This window comes from Austrofundulus limnaeus, unplaced genomic scaffold (assembly GCF_001266775.1).
Source record: "Austrofundulus limnaeus strain Quisiro unplaced genomic scaffold, Austrofundulus_limnaeus-1.0 Scaffold1790, whole genome shotgun sequence".
Lineage (NCBI taxonomy): Eukaryota > Metazoa > Chordata > Actinopteri > Cyprinodontiformes > Rivulidae > Austrofundulus > Austrofundulus limnaeus.
In genome coordinates, this window is record NW_013954192.1 from 20,246 (window position 1) to 22,007 (window position 1,762).

At 34.8% G+C, this 1,762-nt stretch overlaps 1 protein-coding gene across 3 annotated transcripts in view; it reads right to left on the minus strand.

Moving 5' to 3' along the window:
- tead4 (TEA domain transcription factor 4) overlaps positions 1-1,762 on the minus strand; it is a gene marked incomplete at its 5' end in the record, with an annotated part of 29,309 nt that overhangs the window by 18,923 nt on the left and 8,624 nt on the right. For all 3 annotated transcript variants that reach the window (XM_014033625.1, XM_014033626.1, XM_014033624.1), the window contains 1 exon segment: positions 716-780. Coding sequence is in view for 2 of the 3 variants with exons in the window: in XM_014033626.1 (XP_013889080.1) it covers positions 716-780 (65 nt within the window).

Genomic DNA, 1,762 nt, shown 5'->3' on the forward strand with positions numbered 1-1,762 from the left:
AAATAAAATGGCTCCGTCCGTGTTAAAATATATTTTTAAAAATTTACAAAACTAAACATCCTACAGTATTTTTAGTCTTTATTTTACAGTTAAAATATATGTTTATCAAATAAAGTCTAATGTTACAACTAATCGGGGATCCCGTTAAAACTTAAATGAAAAGGATCTCTTGTGAAGAAACAACATTTGGGCTTTTGCAACAGTGAACCTGCACAGCTTCGTCTCAGTCTCTTCCCACCAAAGTGTGCGATAAAGTTTTATAATGTGAGTCCATTGATTTTACTGTTGATAAACCAGCAGGTGTCCCTCTATCCCTCCAGCCTGTGTCAGTATCATCTCTGATCTGTCACTGCACATCCATCATTACCCTGTACATCAGCTCTTCCAAATAGATCCTGTAGTAAGGATAGAGTTCCAAACCCTTCTCCATCTTGACTCAGCTTCACGTCTACATCACGGTACTCCTCAGCTCCTTTTCCCTTCTAACAAGCACCAGATCCATGAGGTGCTAAAGAAACAACACCGACACACGATCCTATAGCATCTGTGCGTTAGGAACTGGCCCTAAATCAATCGTCATCTCTGCTGCTCCCAGTCGTAGGGCTGAGGGTCCGGCGGGTGGGTTTGCACTGGGTGTTGAGGCATCACTCAACAGCATTTTCTGGAGAGGTTCAAAAATAGTTGCAGCAGCAAATGGCATTTCCAAAGAACTCACCTGCTTCCTGGTCCGTGTCTTCCCCGTGCGAAGCTTGATGTACCGTGCGATCAACTCATTTCGTCCTGAGGGGTGAAAAAAATATGCTGTTGATATAAAATCAGTGGTTTTTATCACAGTTTATACATTCATCCAGAGTTGTAAAGTACAATTACTTTGTTACTGTATTTAAGTAGAATTTTGGGTATCTGTACTTTACTTGAGCAATTATTTTTCAGCATACTTTTTACTTTTACTCATTACATTTTTACACAATTATCTGTACTTTCTACTCACTACATTTTTTAAAAAGGTAAGAAGTAGAAAGTTGTTACTCCTATTTTATTCTGAGTTATTACTTAAAAAATATTATCCTGACAAATTGTCTCCTGGATAGAGTGAATTTAATTGTGTTTGGATGAGAAGTATAAATATATACCATTCTGACACATTGTTAGCTTGTACACAACCCATCACAGCTGCACGCTGTTAGAAAATATATTTTTGGAGAAGTCACCTCCCAATAAATGTCATTTTGGAAAATCTAACTGCTCACTTTTACTCAGTACTTTTACTTTTAATACTTAAGTAGGTTTTGTGTCAGAAATTTACTTTTGATACTTAAGTACAAATAATGCTGAATACTTTAATACTTTTACTCAAGTAATATTTTTAGAAAAGACTTTAACTTTTACCAAAGTATTTTTATGATAAGATACTTGTACTTTTACTCAAGTAATATTTTTAGAGAAGACTTTAACTTTTACCAAAGTATTTTTATGATAAGATACTTGTACTTTTACTCAAGTATCATTTTGAGGTACTTTATACAACACTGAACTCATCATTATTATCTTCTTCAAATTCATACAAACCAGAGTTGAGTTTCCTCCTGCATACAGCGGGTAAAATAAGTTTTGAACACATCACCATTTTTCTCAGTAAATATATTACTAGAGGTGCTAATGAAATTAAATTTTCACCAGATGTTGGTAACAACCCAAGTGATCCATACATACAAAGAAATCAAACCATAAATGTCCAGAAATGAAGTTATTTGTAATAATG